At 41.4% G+C, this 20798-nt stretch overlaps 2 protein-coding genes across 4 annotated transcripts in view; one reads left to right on the forward strand and one right to left on the reverse strand.

Moving 5' to 3' along the window:
• The window catches only part of LOC119449661 (protein mesh-like), a 39377-nt gene extending 32691 nt beyond the window's left edge, over positions 1-6686 (forward strand). For 2 of the 3 annotated variants that reach the window (XM_049665357.1, XM_049665355.1), the window contains exons 17-21: positions 508-652; positions 1931-2054; positions 3726-3902; positions 4766-4907; positions 5689-6686. In XM_049665357.1, coding sequence (XP_049521314.1) covers positions 508-652; positions 1931-2054; positions 3726-3902; positions 4766-4907; positions 5689-5767 — 667 coding nt within the window. In that variant the 3' untranslated portion in view covers positions 5768-6686. The remainder of the gene's footprint in view (positions 1-507; positions 653-1930; positions 2055-3725; positions 3903-4765; positions 4908-5688) is intronic. The other variant, XM_049665358.1, reaches the window with a different exon arrangement.
• Positions 632-19676, reverse strand: LOC119449662 (GTP-binding protein 8-like). The gene is given in 8 exon segments (XM_037712886.2): positions 632-760; positions 14387-14494; positions 15722-15843; positions 16479-16578; positions 16766-16896; positions 18900-18940; positions 18943-18997; positions 19326-19676. Coding segments are annotated over 8 exon segments (840 nt in total). The 5' UTR covers positions 19596-19676; the 3' UTR covers positions 632-747.
• Positions 19677-20798: the final 1122 nt, after the last annotated feature.

Raw genomic sequence — 20798 nt, forward strand, 5'->3', positions numbered from 1 at the left:
TTCATTTTTGTTTTATTTACAAATTTTCATAAATTTTCGTACAAGGTGCAAGTTCTGAAATGAAAATTTTGCTTCCAACAGTGAAGAGAATTCAGCCTTTTCTCCAAACTGTGACACATTTAATTCAAATGGGTTTGCTGGCTGCCTAGAGAAAGCATTTCTGCATTTCAAATGTATATTTGAATAGAGAAATTGGAGTTAGCTCCAAGCTAAAGCTCCTACTTAAGCAGTACTGAACAATAACGGTTTGTTCTTTAACATGCCTAATAACTAATAAATGCAGACAGTTCAATAACAAATGAAAATATTTTAGAATGGAGTGCTAATTCTGTGACATCATAACTATGCATGAGCCAATAGCTCAATTACAACCAGTAAACTAACCTGCAAATTAACTAGCGAGATGAGTTTGTGCATCAAAGAAGAAATGGGCACACACAAATTTAGATGACAGGTTGGCAATGGCTAGCTGGCTGATATTGCTGTGCTTGACTTTCTTACAGGGAGGTTAAATGAATCAAACTCTCTGTTCAACCATGATGTAATGGGCTACAAGTTTGGCCACTACGATGACCAGTCGTTCGTGCCGTACCTTGAAGACCCTCCACGAATACCACAGAATTTTACGTACCGGCCACAGGATGTTCAAGATGTAAGTCCAACAATTTAAATAGTCCTAGGAAAATATCAATGCTCTCAAGCAATGTCATCATGACATAGATATTCAATGTCCAATTGTAGATAAGTTTATGCTGAACACCTAAAAGGAATTCACTTTGTGTTAATGGTTACAATAACTCGCACAAAGTGCTGAGTCATATTGTGAAGACTGGTGCCGCTGTATGGTCACACTAGCCACCTAAAAGCACCAGAAGTGAGTGAGCTTACAAACACAGTCTTTGTACTTGTAATAAGCAACAGTCTTTAATGCCTTGCCTTGATAGAGAATCAGGAATTCCACGGCAATAAACCCTAGAGATGCTTAGAGCACACATTTGAATAAGCAAGCTATATGTGAGCTCAGCTTTATCAAACGAGGTGCTGTCTTTACATTTGAGAATAAAAAATTGAAGCTATTATTGTGTTTACTGTAGCTAGTAAAGTCTAATAATGAAACATGCTGAAGTGAAGGCTAGATGGCAAAAAAAACTAAACAAGGAGATATTATGCGGATCAAATGCACATACTGGAATCTATGTGAAGCGAAGCTTTCGTGGAGTGGTTAATTAAATGCTATAGAACTAAATGTGATGCGTACAATTGTTCTTATTGTCATCATATGCAGCTTGTAACCTCATGCAATGTTCATGCACTACATTGTTCACAAGCTATGCCGAAACGCAAACAGCAGTTTATGTGAATGCATACTGTGAGATGTCAACACAGTGATGCCATGAGGAAGAAGGGAATGTCTGTCGAGGGAAGAGTGGCGAGGATAGGTGTACGCAGACAGAAGTACGATGCGAAACACAGTGCTAAGGTTCAGCTATTTCATTCCTGCATCTGTGGCCTCATAGAAACTGGCACAACTCTTGCACATTATGTGTAAACGTGATTCACATGCGAATCATCTCAAAGAGCTTCTTTGCACTGGCATAAGAGAATTATGCATGCAATTGTGGCCTAATCATTAGAGAATCAGACTGTTACGTAAGGAGGCCGAGGTTCGATCCAACCATCAGACAGGTAACTTTTATTTTCTACGTGCAAATTATTTAGCAAAACAGTAACAGCAGCCGGCAGCAGAAACCATGGTCAGCAGAAGGCCGGGAAGGTTTAAAAAAAAAAAAAAAGCTTTGCTTTCAAAATTACGCAGACTTCACTGTCTTGAGTGCTAAACTGCAATGACTGCGAAACAACTGCAATGCCAATGTTACTGTGATGACAACTTTAAAAATTAAACCAGGTTTCTTTTCTGTTTCCTTTTCAGACGTGTTCGGGGTCAAAGGCCTGCATATACGACTTCATAGTAACAGGAGACAAGAGATATGCTGCCACGACAAAATCTAATGAGGCTGCGGTTTATGCTGCAGCTAACGAAGTCCGTGAGCAAGGTACAGACATTGCTAAGACCAAAATTCTCACATTTACCTGCCAACTTGCACGTCTCCCCTTTCCCAAGTCACTATAATTTACCATAAACACGGTGCCCCATTTTTCTCTGTTGGGTTGTGCTGTTAGTGCTACAAATTGGCACTGAATGTGAAAGTCACGTGATCTAGTAGTCCAACTCACACAGAGGCCATCACCGTGCGCAACCAATTTAGTGGCTGCGAGTTCCTTTAAAAGCTCACAGTGGATAGGGCTGCTTTTATCAGAAAAACTCACGCTGAGATGAGCGCAACCAGTGCGATTCGAGATATTGTTTTCAAACCCTTTGAAAACCACTTCTACCAGTACTGGTGAGTACACTATATGCATTTTTTGCTTATGACATGTTTTTCCTCTAACAAAAATGCAAGTGTAAAAAGGTTCAGCACAGTACATGTTACACTACAGTATCTTGACATTAACTGATGAGCTAGCAGCCAAACCCCATGCAAGCACCGTATTTACTTGTGTAAGGCTAGCACATCTTTTTCTGAATTTTTGCCGGGTGCGGGCTTTACACGAGGCAGGCTCATTGAAGCCTTGAACTGCGCTCAGACTGCTATGCAGACAAATGCAGCCACTGGCAGCTGACTATGAACACAATTACAGTTGCTAACTGATTAACTGGTTTTTTGGACATGGACTAGTGCCATCTTGTAGTGGCTTGAGGGAATTAACGAGCACATGAGTATGCATGCGACACCTAGTGAAACATTTTTTCCCAAATTTTTACACTTCAAAGTGTGAGTGCAAGCCTTACATGAGTGTGGGCCTTACACGAGTAAATGCAGTACTTCACATCAGTACATTTAATAATACAGTTAAACTTTGTTATGTTAATCCCAAGGAATGAGCATAATCGGTTTGAACTTTCTGATGTTCAGATTACAATAAGTGTTTAACACACATGGACACTATGAACTATAGAACAGAAGAAGTAGTTTATTGATAGTAAAATGTAGAGAGGTCGGCCGGAAAATGGAGTATCTGGCCTGCTACTATAGTAAAAGTGGAAGTAAAAGGCAGTGAAAGGCAGAGACCAAAAAAAAAAAAAAATGGAGGAACAGCAGCTGTAGCTGCATGTAAATGTTACGTACAGCTCCCCACAAAATGTTTCAAAATGTGTAAAATGAGAAAAATTTACAATACTTCGGGACCCGACCATGCATCCAGGAATTGTGTGGCATTATAATTTACTGCGCTCTTCAGCACTGAGCCTGCTCTATGCTCTGCAGGTTTTTAATTCCAGTCTTGATGCTTAGTCTGCCATGTATTAAGAGATTTTCAAAGTTTCCAAATGGCTTGCATACTATCGTGGACAAAGGAAATGAATCAAAGGTGGAAGAATTTTGTTCATGGAGCATGCATAAAGGTGCAAGTAGTGTTTATCCAACGAACAGTCAAGCACCATACACTTAAGTTCAGAATAAGCAGAGTACACGCACTGGCACAAGCAGTCTTCCGACTTCAGTGTCTCGATTTAAGATTTCTTGCACAGCTTTTATTTATCGATGACAATGCACCTTTCATCTGTGCATATATTGTCATTTTCTGATAGTACATTTTATGATCACATTTGTTATTGCTGGTGTATAAGAATTTATAAATCCACCTTCATTCCTTTGTTTCTCTAGTGATCCGTTGCCCTGCCATCGACAAGCCTGCCAATGGCCGCAAGAGTGAGATTCGAAACTTTGTGGGACGAACAGTGCGATTTACGTGCAATGAAGGATACCGTCTCGTTGGACATGAGGTGCGACAGTGCAAAGAGTATGGCCTATGGTCCTGGGGTGTCGATGTCATCTGCATCAGTGAGTACTCGGCACTTTGTGCACAGCTAAACACTTCTGCAGCGACACTCACGGTGAAACTGTGCATAATTAGGGATGAAGAGATAAATGTGCCTACTATATATCAGATACCCTGTCAAGCATCATTATGACCAGTAGGCCAGTGTTTTTATGTCAACAAGCATCATCAAGTGAATCTGTCAGCAAACATTTTCTTTACCCCTTATGGCCAAAACTATGCATTGAATGTTCTTGGTGTAACGTTTCCTTGTTTAATGTTTTGTGCAACTTATTAAATGGTTCAATGTAAGCCTACATGAAGCAGATCCATTGGTCTTGTAATATTCTGCAGCTTCCTTCTCTCCTTTCATAAAATTTGCTTCCCTGTCTCCATCTGTATCCCTTCCTTTAAAACCCCGTTTCATTGACATTGCCTAGTAATAAATTATGGTGCCTGCACCTTGTTTTTCTCCCCATATTGGTAATTGATTGTTTTATTGTAAATAAAAAAATGAGTAGTAAATAAACAAACTATTTACCAATCAGTCAATCCAGTTTTCTCCAGAGGTAAAATGATCTTATGTAAAGAACTAACACCTCAAGAGTTCACACGGTAAAATTAATTGGCAGGTAAAGCATGTCCCGCTAACAGTCTTGTTGCCAACAAGAAAATGGGCTAAGTAGGAAACTTCTGCTGTTGTCCATAACATGCATAATTATTAGGCTCTAGCTTAATTAATGGCTGCCAAACAACAGGCATGAGCAGAGTGTGTTCTTGACATTCCATTTTACTGGAACTGAGATGCATGAAACGGGCAGCTCTGGTTGAAGTAGTATGTACATCAACCATAGGAGAGTGATTCAATGATTGCTTTATTTTCCAGGCAATGCCAGCTATGCACGTAAGATAGCTGGCGTAACCCTTGGCATCCTGCTGCCAATTGCGGTCATCTTCTGCATCGTCTTCTTCTGCTTCTTCAAGCGCAACAGACACAAAAACAGCCACTACACAGGCTCCAATGGAGAGTGAGTTTTTATTCTGACAGCATACTCTCTGTGTAGAGCACTGGCAGCTGTGTTACTTCCAGAGGCCTGCAAGCATTAAAGGTGAACTGGCGTGCTAAACTATGTGCCAACTTTGTAAATGATAATGACCAGTTCATCTGGAATCAGTAATGCGAAACACCTTGGGTATCATGAGCTCGCATGTTTTTTAAAGGGGCACTGAAGGTAAATGTCAACTTAACTAAGGTTGATTGATTACACTACTGGAATTGCTAATAGGCCGGTCTTACCATGAGTGGAGGCTTGGTATGCCGGAGAGGACCCTTTTTATTTTCCAAAGAAAGGTTAATGTAGAGCTTTTAAAGAATGTTCTTCCATATTAAAACAACTGAGTCTCTCTTTAGAGTACCTTTCAATTACTCAGCTACTCAATATGTTACCAGACTAGGGCCATGCAGTGGAGCTTGAACTTCATCCCATGCTGTGGGAGGCAAAACATTTGATCCTCAAGCTTCAGTATTAGAGTGCTAAGGATGCCAAATTAGTTCAATCCCACAGGAGTGCAGCAGCTCTGCTCATGAACACAGTGAACGTTAACTTAAATAAGTTGTAGGCAGCTGCATGGTGCTCAACTATCAACTAAGTTCCTTTTGATAAGCACATTTTGTTGAGCTTTCACGGGTCATGTCTGTAACTGCTGTTTAATTGCATTAATTGAAAAGCAGGCTCTTCCATGTATATGTCAGCTTCAAACCAAGCAACTAAGAATGAAATTTCCTTTTTTTTCTTTCTCTCCTGCAAGTTTTAGTAAGTTTCCAGAGCGCAGGGCGAAGACATACCACGGTCCAGCACCAGAGAAAGTCAGCGAGACAGCAACCTGAGCACAGGAAAGCACCACTACTCGGGGACAAGAGAAGAAGAAATAGCATTTTGTACATAAGCACCCTCTCATTTCCCGGGTTGACAGATCATACTTCATGAACCATGCACCTATGCCGATGGTGAAGACTTGGTGACATGTGCTAGTTCATTATAGTTCATTACACACAATTCTAGAGCTGCCACATGGCACAAAGCACATCCAGGAAGATGATGCAGGCGTGTGCGTTAATGTAATCTTGGCTTCAGCTGATGACATTGGTACCTACATTAGCATAATGCATATGTACTCGTACTTAAAGCGAGCATGTGGCTGCTCGTTAACGAAATTATACCTAAAATGTCCAGCAAGCATGTTCATTATTATGTGGTTGCATGTGCACACTGCTACATTATGCATGACGCAAACATTCCTGTGGCCACGAAGACGAAAACACTTGCTGCAACAACCGTGTCAGCTGCAGGGCACCAATTAGTGGTTGTTAGCAACATAAACAGATGTTACAGCACACAAAAGAACGGCTCGTCTCGGTATCTGTAAAGGAACTTTCTCAGCACTAGTTCAAAGAAACAAGGTACTTTGCAGTACTACAAAATATAGAATCAATTGTGGTTATGTGCTGACATCTACAGTCAAGTTCAGTTAGTATTGTCGCTGTATGAACACACATGCCCAAGAACAACTCTTGCTAAGGCCAAGCATGTTTGGGAGACTGCCATGTAGTGTACATAAAAAATAACTGTACAACATAACATGCTAACTTTCACCACACATACACATACTTTTCTTTTTTTTCTTTTTAAATATGTGCATGTAGCCGCCTAAGTGGCAACAATTTTCGCGTGGAATGTCATGTAGTGTTTATGTATTGCAAAATGTCTTCACTTTTTATGACGATGAATAAAGTAGAACACACACCATTTGTTTCAGTTTTGCACGTACATGTACCATGTAAAGGTAAAAAAGACAAAACTAAGCTTAAATCACCATGAGAGGACTCAGCATAGTGAATGTTTGGCTTGTGAGTTTTTACATGAGCTTGCATAATTAATGAAGTGAATGATGAGAGGCTGAGATGCATTAATGAAGTATGTACCAGATTCAAGATAGAAGGTGCCTTACATTTCTACACAACTCTCTAGCTTTCTAAAGCACAAAGAAAGTGAAAAATAAGGGGTAAATTTATCACTTTCATACAAAAAGCAAAAATTTCAAAAGTATCGCATTTTATTTTTTCCAATAGCAGGCTACTTATGTTTATGTGAGCTTGGTATTGATTCAGCTTGAATTCCAGTTTTTAAACATGTGCATGTGACGCTATGAAGTAGCTTGCATCAATTACTGAGCTGTTCATAAATGCTGCATAAGAAATGTAACTGGGTCTGCATAAAGTAAGAGATTATGCAGATCTCAAGCACAGTGGGAATCCGTCAATGTGAAGCTTCTCGACAGCTTCCATCAATACTGAGGTGATGTTGGTCTCACGGTGAAGGTGGAACTGCAGTGTTGGTGCATGTACTGAGAAGTACGAAACATAACGTTTGATGTTTTATGAATCACAACCCTTCAAAAGCCACGATCAATTGTATCTGCCAATCGAGACGTCGGTAAATGGGCGTGAGGGTAATGCTGAACTACACAAAAACCATTTACAACATATGAACCAGTGTCACAATGCAAGTGCTTCCTTTACAAACACCTGCCTGCTAACATCACAGCTGTTCTTCATGCTTTCCCTCTCCTGACACTGACGTTAAACCTGGAGAAAGAGGCAAAGAAGCTAGGTCCACATACTACATTTTGGTACTGTAATGCCATAGCATTTTCAGCATCAACCCACCCATGCCTTTGATTGCGTTGTCGCCAGTTTCAGCCAACACTAAAACCCTTCCAAGGACACATACGGTCTACTGGTGTCAGGATCGACCCACCAAGTCACCACTTTTGATTACACAGTCTCCGGGATTGGCCCAGTTTACTAGGCGAGACAGCCAACATGTTGAACCCTAGGAACGTATGCAAAGAGAGCTTCACTTGTGCAGCAGGTGCACCAGTGCCGTGTCCCTTTCGCAACACTTGATTCATTGCAGTTTTGCACTCGACAGACATTTATATTTCAATTATGAAACAAGCATACTACTATATTTATTTTATTGCGGTAGCAATTCATAAATATGGACACTTCAAGCGGATTTCTGCCGTCGCCGTCGCCGTGAGGTTCCATATAAAGTCCAAGGGCGATAAAATCGTTGCGCTCGCCGTTTGCGTGAGCGAAAGCGCGCGGGGGATGCGCACTATCATGGAGAGCGAACGCACGGCAGAAAGCAAACGCAACCGTCGCGCAAAAGGACGTGGGGGTATGGGAGGGAGGGAGGTGGGGCGACGCTGTTCTGCGGCACCAAATGCGTATCTTGCAACTGGGTGCAAGAGCAACTGGCGACGCAATCTCCCACGCGAAAAGAGCAAAGCGGGAAGGCAGCGTGGGAGGGAGGTGGGGGGGGGGGAGGCTTGTACTCTGCCAACAAATGCGTTCTAGTACTTTGCGCCTGTGCCGGCTGTCGGTGTTGTCGCGCGCACCGTATCTTGAAAGCGATCTCCACATGGCTCTGACCTTTCTATGCGCTGTGCGTACGCCGTTCAGTTTCCGTTGAAGCGATAGACCGCATGTACCTTCGTTTGATGCGGCGGCCGCCCTTCCCGACGCCCGTGTTTTGACAGTGGCTGTCTGCGGTCATCGAGTCTATTCATGTTTGCTTGTGCGCGCTGACACCACGCTTGTTAATTCAGTTAGTAAGCGAATGTGTCTAAGTTTATGCAGCCGATAAAACTACTATCCCTACTCGGAATAGCTCTCTACTAATTTGCTATCGCAATTGATGCTTCGCCTTTCGGGCGAAACTGCAAAATTTTTTAAAGAGGAACTACAAGTACAGGGACACATATTTTTGTTTTGTGTTTTAGGCGTGGCTAAAAGCATAAACCAGTTACCAGCAGCGAGCGAAAGCTCGGGCCCCTGTGGTCAAACAGAAATAATACTGCGGCTAGACTAGACAGACGAAAGTGCTGAATGAAAATGGCACAGCAATGAATGAGACTGCTATATCTGATCACTCCACTTGTAACATACCATAAGACGGCTGTAAAGTTCAAAATCTGTGGAGTCTATGTGCTTGCCAGCCAGATGATACACGTATGCCTTTACTTCAACGCTCAGTTATCCTATTGCCAAGCATAGCTATTGGAATCATTGAATAGGCAAAAAAAAATAGATTTGATAGTTTCACCCAAAGGGCGACGCATTGACAGCAAAATCAAGATTTAGCATTGCGTTTGGACTCCTTGGATGATGCTCTAACTATATGCGGGTGTGACATGTTGGCGTGACGTAGCACGCAACGCAACTCCTGCTGGGTACTATGGGATGCACATTCAGCACAACAAGGAAAGAAAGACTTAGGAAGGAGAGTCATTAAGACTTTCTTTCCTTGTAGCGCTAATGTGCATTCCTTAGTATTCAACCAGTAACAAATTTCACTGTTCTGCGGGGTAGAAGGAACAGCACCCTGGCAGCTACCAGGTATCTCACAACGCTGGCAAGGAGTGCCACCAGTGGCATTGCAGGTGTCGAACCTCGATGGTGCACAAGATGCTTGTGCACCTCGAAGGTGCACAAGCACCTCGATGGCCAATATCGACCATTTTGCTCCAATACCAATATTCCCGATATTCCCGATCCCGATGAAGTAGTTCATCGGGATCGCCAGGAAAAGGGTCAACATAGGCCCCCCTCAGAAAATGCTAGTATATTATTAAAAGAGCTTGAATCCTTCTTGCGTACTGTTCAATCAGTTCCTCTCGTTTTAACTGGAGATTTTAACTTAGATGCTTTATCTCCAACGAGGCCTGCTGTAAATGAATACCTTAACATTATGTCAAGCTGGGGTATTCAACCCACAATACATACCTTTACGCGGGAAGAACATCTTGTTGATAAGCTGGTAGCGTCCTGTATCGATCATGTCAATGTGCGATTGTCATGCGCACGAGTCGTTTCAGCTGTCATCAAGAAAAAGTTTCAGACCACTATTTTATAGGTTGTCATACTTTATTTCTTGGGCATAGTGCATTCTGTTAATGAATCAAAAGTTAGTCGTTCTAGATATCCCAAAATTTGATGGCCTTGTGGTGAGATATGACTGGGGCAGTTTTATTGCGGATGCCATGACAACTAACGTTTATGATAAATTTGTAAAAGTATTTAAGAGGTTGAAAACAGGTGCTCAAAAAACAATAATTGTAAAACTACGCCAGACGAAAAAATCCTAGCGATTAAAGAGAAGCCATTTAAGAGAAGGATGCCCTTTGGTCACGTTGAAAATGATTTTCCAATAATATAGAGGCCTCAAAGATGCTTATAGAACTGTGCAGAACAAGGTAACGGCAATGATGCGGTCGGCGAAGCGTCGTTATTACAACAAATCTTTTTATGAGAACAGGCAATGTCCCAAGAAAACTTGGTCTTCATTTAATGTTTTGTTTGGGCGAAATTCTAAATTGACAGTAGGCAAAATACCCCACCAAAATTTTGGAGATTTAAAAACTGCTGTGTACAATTTCATTGTGCACTTGTCAAAAACCTCGCTACTCATTCAGCCCACTAAACCAGGCGCTCTTAAATACGTCAACAGTAGCTTCCAATCAGCATTCTTGTCTGACATCACTGCAGGAGACCTTTATTGTATTTTATTCAGTTTTAAGCCCCCAAAAAACACCATGCATAGACAACATACATATGCAAGACCTCCAACGCAATTTTCTTGCACTGAAAAATGTTCTTCTATACATGGTTAATGGTTTCATTGACCACAGCATCATGCCTGATAACCTTAAGGCAGCCATAGTTAAACAAACCACTGCACAAAAATATTGAGAACTACAGACCTATTTCCATTTTGCCGGCAATTTGCCTTATTTTATAAAAACACCTATTTTTAGTTATGACAAGTTTTCTTAACATGAACAACAAGCTGTGTAAAGCGCAATATGGTTATAGCTCTGGAAGGAGTACCACAACGCTACTGAAAGACTTCTGCGACCTTATTTACACAGCCTTAGAAAGTATCGAGGTGGCATGTGCTCTTTTTCTGAGCGTAACCAAGGCTTTTGACTCTTCTTCTTTCTGGGGTTTTACGTGCCACAACCAGTGCTGATTACGAGGCACGCCGTAGTGGAGGGCTCCGGATTAATTTTGACCACCTGGGGTTCACGTGCACTACAACGCAAGCACACGGGCGTTTTTGCATTTCGCCTCCATTGAAATGCGGCCGCCGTGGCCAAGGCTTTTGACTCTGTATAACATCAGTTACTGCTGAAAAAATTAGAACTGTTAGGATTTCGTGGTCCCGTTTTGACACTACTTACTTACTTCATTTCTTTCTAATGATACTCAAATTCTTTCTGTCAACAATTACTCCAGCAATAGCATAACTTTGAAGTCTGGAGTTCCACAAGGTTCCGTACTCTCTCCTCTTTTATTTAATCTATACGTTAATGATTTGAGTTCTGTTATAAACAGGTGCTATACATATCAATACGCGGATGATACTATTATTCTTGCTACTGACTCTGTACATCAGAATGCAATTGAAACGCTTTGAACTGATACCATATCAGTTATGGATTGGTTTCACAATAACCTATTATCGATTAACGAATCAAAAATAAAACTTGGTTGTTTTTGAAGCCTGCATAAAAAAGTTGATGAAACCACATCTTGTATTCTGCACAATTTGCGATGCAGTAATTGTTGCTGTACCAAAATACCTTACTTAAGAACAATTAAGTATTTAGGTCTTACTTTTGACCACCATATGACCTGGAATTCACTTATATGCAACAAGCTACATGGTACGTCATGCATTTTATACAACTTGCGTTAATACCATATCCTGTCCGTAAACTTATTGCGCATGCGCTCGTTTAGAGCTCGCTCAAATATAGCATCACTTTGTTCTATAAAATTAACTGCCTCTTGAAGGCTATACTTCGAAGTGTTGCATACAATGTTCACCTTTCCCAGAGTTCGAACCTGTTTTCTAGCACACACCTGCCATCATTTGATGCTCTCTTTTTGCAGACCGTTGTACGTTATCATTACTGGGATAGTGCCCTTTTAATTCAGCATGTGCCTGTTAGACTGTTTCAGTTGAATCTCTGCTTTTCTGTTCCGAGATGCTATACGAGGTATGGCCATTTTACAAGGAATTACTACATACCAAGGATTTTTAACTCGCTGCTGGATTCCCTAATTTTTCTGTCTTCAAAGTGTGAATTGATTCAATACCTTCGTGAAAGCTTTTCCGAAGTGCCCATGCAACATGTTTAATGTTTAGCTATGTAGTATACTCTTTCATGTAATCACATTTTTTCCCCCTCTCTTCTTCTCTTCGTTGCTTAGCGTTTTTGTTTTATAGAAGCAAAAACTGCAACTTGTGCCTGTGCCTGCAAAGTGCCTTGTGCCATGCAACTTGTGCCTTTTTACTGCTGGCTGCCGGGTACGGCCCAAAAAGTCTCCCCCTGACTTGGGCCGACCTGCCAAAATGATCTGCACATCTTAAGGTGAAATAAAATTATTATTATTATGATTACCATTGACAGGAACGCACATCTGGTTTAACCACACTGCGCAATTATGCTCCGACTATACTGTGATATTTTCGTTTCTGTTCAGGTTCTCTTCAACTTGAATGTGGGAATTCACTTCCCAAGTGGAAGTCAGAAGTCGTGTGGTGCAGAAAGATAGCCCTCACCGCATTTAGATAGTCACTGATTTCCAATCTCAACACGGTTTACAAATTCAAAAGTCATGAGGAGGTGGACGATGGCGCTAGGAGTTGCCCCCACACCCACATTCACAGACGTTGTAATGTGACTTTCGATACCTCATGTGGCTACTTCAATGAAAACTAAAAAACTACTACATGGAAACTAAAAAAAAGGTCTGTGAGTGTTTAAAAAGAGGCTGTTATTATTGAACATTTGACCCAAGCACCAGGTCGAAATCACAAGCTTAATTTAATAGTGTGAATTTATTAGTATTTAATTAGTCTAATTAAGTGCAATTCACGGCTACAAGTGCTCCAAAAAAAGTGTTTCTTATTGTCTCATCGCCTGGCAGCAATAACAAGCTTTATGAATAGGTTTTCGATATAATATGTTGGCTTCCTATTCAACATCAAATATGGGTTCATGTCAGAGCAGCTTTTTGCCTCATCTGTAGTGCTGCTGCAAGCGTTATCAGATGTTATGTCTTCCTGTATCATATATTCTTTTTCTGCGGTTCCCTAAAAAATGTGTTGATGAAGGTCTGCTGTACACAGGAAAACGTGTTTGTGGAATTTTGCATAACATCTATTTCTCTTTATGATGAGCAGGCTTGCATGTTAATAGTACTTATTGATGGACTAGCCAGTTCATCTTGAAAAAGAAATTAAAGTCTAGGGTTTGACGTGCCAGACCCACAATATGATTAAGAGCTACGCCGTAGTGGTGGACTCCGGATTAATTTTTACCACCTAGGGTTCTTAAATGTGTACCAAATGCACGGAACAGGAGCGTTTTTGCGTTACTCCTGCATCGGAATGCGGCTGCTGCGGCCAGGATTCAACCTGCTAACTTGTGCTCAGCAGCACAACGTCATAGCCACTGATCGGTGGATTACAGTTCCACCTTCAGGAAATGATGCAAACAACACATAAACACAAGAATATGGCGTTGGCGAAGGCTAGCTGCTACATTTCGAAGTTACAACAGTGCGAAGGATGGGCCAAATACGTAGGTAAGAAGCATGAATGACAATCTTAGATGGATGTCTACGTGTGCAGCTGGGCTACTATACAAACTCTCTTGCACTGAAGTCACCGATTCTTATTCCCTTTCTTGCATTTATATTCCAATCCATGCGCAGCATGAAATAAACTTAAGTTTAAGATCAGCGCCTTATTGCTCGTGCTTCATACCTATTTGTCCTGTCCATCGCGCTGTTGTAACTTCGAAACACAATAAGGACAGACGGAAAAAGTGCTGTGCTTTGACTAACTTTATTTGACGATTAGAGCCCTCAAAGTGCAAGTCAATAGGCATGTACAGTCGTGAAAAGCTTGTGGACTGTGGCATCTGAGAAAATTTGGAATTTCCGAGGAGTTTGCGACTGTAGCCAGTAAAACCATAAAACTTTGTTGTCTCCACATACCGGTAAAGGCTTTCGAAAACCTGAATACCAGGCTATGTGGCGAGGCTGCGTAAGTATCCAGCTTTTTCTCAGATCCTGTAGTCTGTAAACTTTTGATGCTGACTGGGCACCTAGCACAGGGCTAACTTAAAATTTGCTCTGAAGTTGCTTTCTGAGTTCCTTATATTGGGAATCGTTATCTTGCCAAGTTGGTCGCTCACACTTGACCGCATCGCAATGTGTAGGCCCCAAACAAGTTCCTCCATTATTTTTAGCGTCAGCTCAGCACTAACTACCACTTCTTGAACACTTACGTATACCATGACAGAAACATAAAAATGCATGCCTATTTACAGTCTATACAGATACACAAGAGCTGGACATGGTCACCTGCTGCGCAGTGGGGGTTCTGCGTATCGTGCATCTTCAACATTAAGCAGTCCAGCCATGTGTGCTATAAATGCTTGCAGAAAGGCAATCCCTTCACGGGTGACTGAACTGCAACAAATGAATGAAAGAAAAGGTTGTAACTTGTTTGTAGAAGCAGAAAAGACATTGTCTGACATGAGAAATACAGGGTGCTGAAATGTTTTAGGCTGGACTGATTTATGGTGTTTTGGGCAATATTCCTTCATCATATTCAGAAAAAGAACTCTTGTTGTGGCTGTATGCTGATGCATTAATATAAAATTTTTTGTTATCTTTTGAGAGAATTTATGCAGGTGTCACAGCAAAAAATGAACATTTTCGCCATTTTAAACTTTGGGCTATACAGAATTTTTGCAACTAAGTGCGATAAATACAAGTGATTTAGAGCACTTATCCAGTTCTAGACAATCCTGGAAAATATAGCTGCAGACGCAGCCATTGGGGACAGAGAGCATAGGGCACTGATCCTACAAGGAACAGCTTACTGAAGGACCCTGAATAGCTGCTTTGGATTCCTTTCTGTGTGTTACCTTGATTATTTTGCATTGGTTTTTCAAAAAGGAACACGGAAAAAGAGTCTAACAGTCTACTGGCCATAAGAGCAGAGTGCAGCTTTAGCAAAAGGACGAATCCCCAACCTTGCAATAGACATGCCGAGTACCTCAGTATGTTCAGTGTTGCGAGTGGTGAAGTTGCGGGACAATGTGTCAGCTTGCAAGTCTTCAAAAGTTGTTGACTACATTGAAAAAGCCCAGTGCATCAATCATCTGCTACATGATTAGATCTTACTCCATTGAAACAACTGCTTATTCCACATCAAGAAAACAGTAAAGAATGAATTATAACAGGCCATTTTGAGGGGGTTGCCATAGCAGAGCATACCCTGGCAATGACAGGCCTCACGCGAAACATTTTTTTTTCTAAAAATGTTTTTCTGTAGTCCTTATTGTGCTCCTACGTGAAAACATAGCAATGGATATAAGTTGAACTTCCAGTCATGTACACAAATATACAATACATAAGAGAAAATGCAATGTTATGATGTTATAGGAAGAATAGTTAGTACTATAACATTAAATGAACTATTAAAGTATGGTTATAGCATCTTTTAATTAATGAAATGAAAGAGAAAGGGAAGGTTAACAAGAATGAATGACCACTCATATTACCAAGTCCAGTATGATTTTCAGATAATTTTTAGCAGTAGCAACAGAGGTAATGTGATGTGAGGCCGCCTCAAGCCCTTGTCTGCTCACTGAGTTATGAACATAAAATGTTACAAATTGCTTCACTCACCTGACCAAGAATGGCTGAGGGAAGCAAAGCGTTGACATGTATTGGTCCCGCAGCTCTCTTACAAACATAAGGTTCTTGAGTATGGCGGAATTTTTGGCCTTGTCAATTTTGGTAAGGACCAGCTGTCAGAAAAGCACCAAGCATAATATTTAAATGAAGCTGTTATAACAGATAAACTTTTTAAAAAGCAAACCATTATATGCCTCTTATTTAAAAGGACACTAAGGAGTTTATATCAGTTTAAATGGATAAAGTAGTCTTAAAAACTCTATTTTTGTTAATTTCATGGTGATAGATTGATTATTAGAATAGGAGATGAAGGTAGAAGTTTAATTTATTGGATTTCGCTTGAGAACCCCAGCACCGGTACATCATTGTGATGTCACGGATTTCAATGCATTTTATATATTTGGGCCAGTGTGGCTCGGTGAAGGTTCTTGAAACTTGATAAATTCAGTGTTTAGCTCTCACAGAATTGTCAATACAATGCAATCCATTTGCACAGATAAAAATTTAATTAGGCTCTATCAGCTGCCGCCAAAATATGTGACGTCATGGCAGCCTGGTGTGCGAACTTGAAGGTAGTGTCGCCACTAGTCTCTCAATTTCCCATGTTTTCTGGCTTAGCGAGCCTCTTCTCACAGTAAGAGTGACCTTCTTAATAATGTAGAACAGTAATTTACTAATACAAATTAAATTATTTTTCTATTTAGAGTCTAATATCAGACACTCCAGATGTAGGGAAAAGAGGTCTTACAGCATACGGTGATCTTAGTGTTTCCAGCATCTCTATAGCATCTTGGTCATAATCTTGGAATCCTTGTTCAGCATCCATTACAAGAAATGTCCTCTTCAGGCTGTAACATACCACAGTGAATAAAGAAACACACACATCAAGAAAATTATACATATGAAACAAGTGCAGTGTTTGTGATGCAATAAGTGCAATCAAACACCGCATGAAAAGGCCTGTTCAATGTATGAACATCACTTAGCAAATAGGTTCATTGCTCATACAGATATTACAAGATTTAAGAAGCTTACTTTTTTCGACCTGAAAGAAACTGAGATGAAAAGAGGGCAAAGTCCTTTGGCTGTCTGAAACCGTAGCCAGGCATGTCGACCAAGCACAGCTTCTTGCCAACCGCAAAGAAATTCAATGTTTTTGTGTGTCCCTGAAACAGAAGAGTGCTGCTAATTTGAATATACAGATGGATGGTCATTGATGGGCATGAAAACATGAGCAGAACTAAAAAGCACAGGAAAAAAAATGAGATATTAAAGGAGTGAAGAAACAGATTAAGAGCTTTTACAGCAGTGTTGGCATGTTCCTGGAGTGGCATGTTTTGGCAGCTTTTCAGTGATAGGTATTATGGACTTTTTCCCCATTTCAAAATGATTTTGCCATTCTGGTCACTGCTGACATCGCCAACCTCTTCAAATATAAAATTGGATGTCAATGTTGGTGTGCAGGTGCAGAAGTGTAGGCTTCTGCAGTGGTGTCACAAAGTTTACAGTATTAATCAGTCATTACAAGGACACAAGACAAGAACGCAAGTTAAGGACCGCACAAAGAGCGATGGAACGAAAAATGTTTCGCCTAACGTTAAGAGACAGGAAGAGAGCGGTGTGGCTCAGAAAGCAAATGGGGATAACCGATATTCCAGTTGACATTAAGAGGAAAAAATGGAGCTCGACAGGCCATGTAATGCGTAGGATGGATAACCGGTGGACCATTAGAGCTACAGAATGGATACCAATAGAAGGGAAGCGCAGTCGAGGACGGCAGAAAACTAGGTGGGGTGACGAAGTTGGGAAATTTGCAGGCGCAAGTTGGAATCAGCTAGCCCAAGACAGGGGTAATTGGAGATCGCAGGGAGAGGCCTTCTCCTGCAGTGGACATAAATATAGGCTGATGATGATGACAATGACACTATAGCCGATCACAGGTTTATAACAAAATGGATGCAAGATTACACAAGGGTGTTTATTAGGGTGCCACAGTTACCGGTACCGCTGCAATATGGATTCATAGTGTTTTCATTTTTATATTGAGGATACAACTTCAAGAGTTGTAGTAAACAAATTCAGGTGCCATTTTTACATGATGCAATGCTTATTTACAGCTTCATGGAAAACCAGGTTATGAACCCTGTGGTTTCAGACACCTTAGGAACATAGATGCAATGTAGCACAGTTGACAGAAGCATGTAAAGGTTTAGTTGCAGAAATGCAAATGCCAAAAAGAGACAAAGTTCTTGCAAAACCAGAACCATTTTAATATAATCACTTAACAAAATGTACATCTGGATAATGTCTCACTCTCAGTCATGGCATCTGCTGTTAAATCTTACAGTTGTTACCATAACAGGGTTCTGCTTGACAGCATTTGTGGACATTGGCCCATCCTGTCAGTTGACCTGAAGTTACATAAATACTCAAAAAGACACTGTCATAAGCAAATTTTGGTATGTCAAGCACCCAGAATTATTGGGTGTGAGAGACACCGGCACTGGTATTTGGCGTCGTGTGAAAGATCTTATGATGTAAGCCTGCCAAGGCATGTTGAGCTGGACAACCTGGGCTCATATAAAGAAGCAATTCATTTAGCTCAATTCTATTCCTTTCGTATCATCCAATGTTCCTGACCGGCCAATCCTGGTGATGATGTAGATGAAGCACCATTATGAACATTGATGAAGTGTGAAAAGAAAAGGAATTGCAATAGAATAATTGCATTATCTCAGCCTTGGACCACGTCACCTACAAGACTTTAGCTATCTAGTCTAGTACTATAGTAAAAAAATGCGTCCCTGTCACTGAGAAGTGCCCCATGTTGCAGTCAGTAGTGAAAAATGGCTGATTATACCATAATTGGAAGACTGTGTTTATCACACGGTGCTAATGTTAAAAAAAAGTATTATATTGCTTGCCTTCTTTTAAAGTGCGCTTAGCATCTGTCGCCATGTGTTGGTACAAAACTTATATTTGGAGCTTTCTGGGTTGGCAGAGGGCAATGACCAGTTTTTTTTTCTTTTTTTTTTTGTTAGAAACCGTTCTGGATGTTTCGCCAATTTGATTCCACCATTGGCAGATTAAGAGCTGACTAGCTCCAAAGTGGATCATAAAGAAAAAAAAAAATAGAATGGGGAAGGAGGCAGCGGTTTTTAATACTCACAGGAGTTTTCGAGACCTTGACGGTAACTTCAGGCGCTTTAAAAAGATGGCTTTAAGCAGCGAGGACTTCCCCACGTTGCTTATTCCCATAATGGCCACCTGAAAATAAATATTGAGCAGAATGTCACGTGCAAGAGAAAAGGTCGACTCCGACGCTCCCACGCCACTGTCTGGTAATCACCGCGAGCTTAAATGCTTTGAGCGACGTTCTCCTTCTCCTTTGAACGGCATTTGGTGCCCGGCTACGTGAAAACGAGTTCAAGAATTCCTATCACACTGAAAGCAGGAAAGAAATAATAACGGTCTGGAAATATTGAGGAGCGTACAGAGTACGCCCAGTGTCGCGCAAACCTTAGATGAAATCGCAATGCACGCAAACAAAAGAGAAAATGGAAGTACATTTACAAATTGATTAATAATGTGTCACCTCCGGCACGTCGTGTTGAGGGTACTGCTCAGGACGTACAGCTGACGTTATGAAAGAGAGTGAATGTTTGGGCCGGCTGACGAAGAGGTCCTCGGCTGCCTTCATTTCGGTGATACTGGGGACGAAAGGCGCTTCGTTTTCATCAAACAACGGCACCTGCAAATGCTTTTGCAGTTCATTGCACCTGTTCATGTACGGAAGTTCTGTTTTCTTGAGAGCTTGCTTTCCAGAGAAAGACCGGCACAACTTGAAACTGGAGCGCACAAACATGTTGCAAAAATCTGCACGGGCGCAGCCATGTTGGAAAGGTTGCCAGGTGAGATCGCCTTCTGCACTAAACTTAGAGCGTCGTGCCTGGAACGTCGCTGTTTTTCCATGCCATGTGTTGTGACCAGGCGCCGTGCGAGCTAGAGCACTGCACGGGCCTGATTTTTCGGCCCGAGCCCTGCCCGGGCCCGCTTTACGAGGCCCGAGCCCAGCCCGAGCCCGTAATACAAAGCCCGAGCCCGGCCCGGGCCCGGGCGTACATGACCGAGACCAGCCCGGGCCCGGCCCGGGCCGGGCCCGGGCGTTCATTACTAAGCTTAGCTAGGGCCCGCGTGTGCATGACCAGGCCCGGCCTGTAAGAAAAAAATTCTTTTTTTTTTTACTTACAGATTGTACCGTATCTGTCAGCCTCACCTTCTCGAGGTTTAATCAGCTGCAGTATATAAGCAATAAAAGGCCGAAATCTTTGTTTCTCCCACGGGAACATCAGTAATCCGGCCCATTGCCTGTGCTACTATTTTTCTGGTGGTGCACATGCACTTACCTTGATTTGTACGATATGGTTCTATGATGTCATTTAGCATGCAAATATACAGGGCGTTTCATTTTAGCTGAACCAAATTTGTAAAGATTGCCTGTGGCAGATAGCACATTATAATCCTTGATCTAAACTACTCGATGAGGCGGCCATTACTTCCACGAGAAATCAAAACACCTAATTGAAGAATTAACATAATTACGCTAATTAACGTATTAAATAATTATTTTATGGCACATCTTTCAATCTACGAGTTATAGCCGCCGAGTTCGCAAGGCGTATCCACTCGGAACGAATTCTCAGGACTAAACCAGTTTCGAGATAATAATTTTCTAAGTGTCCGACGAAATCAATCAAATCAAATCAATTTATTGTCCAGTTTACATGCTGGACGGTCATTTTGGACTAAAAGTTTCATATGTAGCTTGACGTGACCCAAAAGACCAGGCAAAGCAATAGTACAGCAAACAGTGTGCACAAATGCACAATAATTCACATATTTTTCCAGCTATCGCTGGAATTCCTCTTAGACGAAATAGCTATGAACGGAAAGACAAAGAATATTTGCGTCACGGCGAGTTAACAGAATTGGAAAAAGTTTTAACAGACTGCATTTTAAACAACACTACAATAACAATACTAGCTATACAAAACAACGCAACACCAGC

The sequence above is a fragment of the Dermacentor silvarum genome, chromosome 4, assembly GCF_013339745.2.
Source record: "Dermacentor silvarum isolate Dsil-2018 chromosome 4, BIME_Dsil_1.4, whole genome shotgun sequence".
Lineage (NCBI taxonomy): Eukaryota > Metazoa > Arthropoda > Arachnida > Ixodida > Ixodidae > Dermacentor > Dermacentor silvarum.